Source organism: Mya arenaria, chromosome 11 (assembly GCF_026914265.1).
Source record: "Mya arenaria isolate MELC-2E11 chromosome 11, ASM2691426v1".
NCBI lineage: Eukaryota > Metazoa > Mollusca > Bivalvia > Myida > Myidae > Mya > Mya arenaria.
In genome coordinates, this window is record NC_069132.1 from 6,558,084 (window position 1) to 6,559,872 (window position 1,789).

The 1,789-nt window shown below is 36.3% G+C and overlaps 1 protein-coding gene across 1 annotated transcript in view; it reads right to left on the reverse strand.

Annotated features, from left to right (window-relative positions):
- Nucleotides 1-996: 996 nt before the first annotated feature.
- LOC128207730 (uncharacterized) overlaps nt 997-1,789 on the reverse strand; it is a 2,497-nt gene continuing 1,704 nt past the window's right edge. Inside the window, exon 1 of the mRNA XM_052910840.1 lies at nt 997-1,789. This exon is cut by the window's right edge and continues 1,704 nt beyond it. Coding sequence (XP_052766800.1) covers nt 1,558-1,789 — 232 coding nt within the window. The 3' untranslated portion in view covers nt 997-1,557.

Consider the following 1,789-nt stretch of genomic DNA (forward strand, 5'->3'; position numbering starts at 1 on the left):
ATCATGATAACCCAAGGCTCTTCCAGACTCAAACCAATGTTTTCACGACTGTATCACTACATTTGTGAATTTTTACCAAGGTTTTGACAGTCGTGGGCAATCGGAAGAATAAGAGAGCCATGCACTAGACTTTTGTATATATAATTGTGCATTCAGCCAAGGGCATTGACAAATACTTTCTTTCTCGCTGGGTAAAAGTTACAATCAATTGATATATATCATTATGCATTGTGATAAGACCAGCTCATCTGTGTTTTCAACAGACGAATTTAATCACAAATGGCAAGCCAAATACACCGTTTTATAAAAATCATCAATATAATTTTGTTTTCGCCAGAAGTATACAATGATTATGAAATTATGTATACATAGGTACAGTTAATCAGTTCCTTAAGCTGCACAATTTTGAACGTTTCAACAACTTTTTTTTATCTTTTGTCTTGGAACGAGCCAATTTTTGCGAAAATGCATGGAAACAAGTTATATAAGACTCAGCTGACAAAAATTAGATCGCAGAAGTTTAAAACATAATGTTTTATACACTTTTCTTTAACGGTTTAAGCCCATAAAACAATACTTTTCGAACGGAAATATGTAAATCTGCGATCTGATCTTTTGTCAGCAATCTTTTATCATTGGTTTGCAGATATGTACGCAAAAATTTGCTCTTTCCAAGACAAAAATTAAAAAGTTGTAAAAACGGTATATCTGTGAGAGTGCAGCTTTAAACCGTTATATATATATATACACACACACACATTTAAAACATATAAAGATAAACGAACTCTTATCGAAAGTAACTTTGCCGCCAAGTTTTGCTCCCAGACGAACGTGGTGACTCGGACGGTTTAAGGCAATTTGTTTGATCATTAAGTGACATTTCATTTGAATTAAGTCGTATTTGCGGAGCACTTGAGCGCCCACCCTGGAGTACAAACCTCAAGTGGTATTTTATGACAAACAGCACCGAATGCAAACACAGACTAAAAAGCAATATATACCAATTAAATTTTATTCCTGTAATAAATAGAGAAGGTTTTTATGTAAAGATTTAATATTCATGATAGTTTTTTGTGTGCAATACATGATAATATAGAAATGAGAAAAAGTACTGTTACCACGAATTGCATCAGTTCACGTCGTAACTTTCATTAAGTGGCAATTTTTCAATTATGGCACAAAACACATTCAATTACACCAATTATAGACGATTAAGAATAGTTGATATCACAAGTAATCCATAGTGACATGAAAATACATGTAAGTATCAGTGCCCCCCCCCCCCCACCCGAAAATTAATTTATTTAATACTTAATAAGTATCATGTTGACAAGTTAAAATAGTACCGGCAAAGTTGCATATTTCAATGGTATTGGACATTCGGTTGACTAGCACTTTTAATGATTAATAAAATTTGTTTATCTGTACGCCTTTAAATCAAATCTATGCGACGGTTTGAATGTGGGGATGGGAATGAAGATGGGTAGGGTGTTCGACAGCAATACAATAATTCCACTTAGTATTGACGATGGAGACAGCCGATGATGATGGGGTTGTTTAAGCGGTGCCGTCGAAGTACTTTGGTATGCGGAGGTAGTGGCACGATTGGAAGGCGATCCACCACTTGGAGATGTTCAAGTCCTCCTCCCCAAGCTCACGGAGCGCTAGTTCCTTTGCCTTCATAAAATGTTGGGTCGACATCTTATGCATCAGCGTCTCCGCCTTTTTCTTCAGCTTTTCCAATTCCGTGTCGTCCTGCGCGGCCGTTTTGTCGCTAGAAATGTTGGTC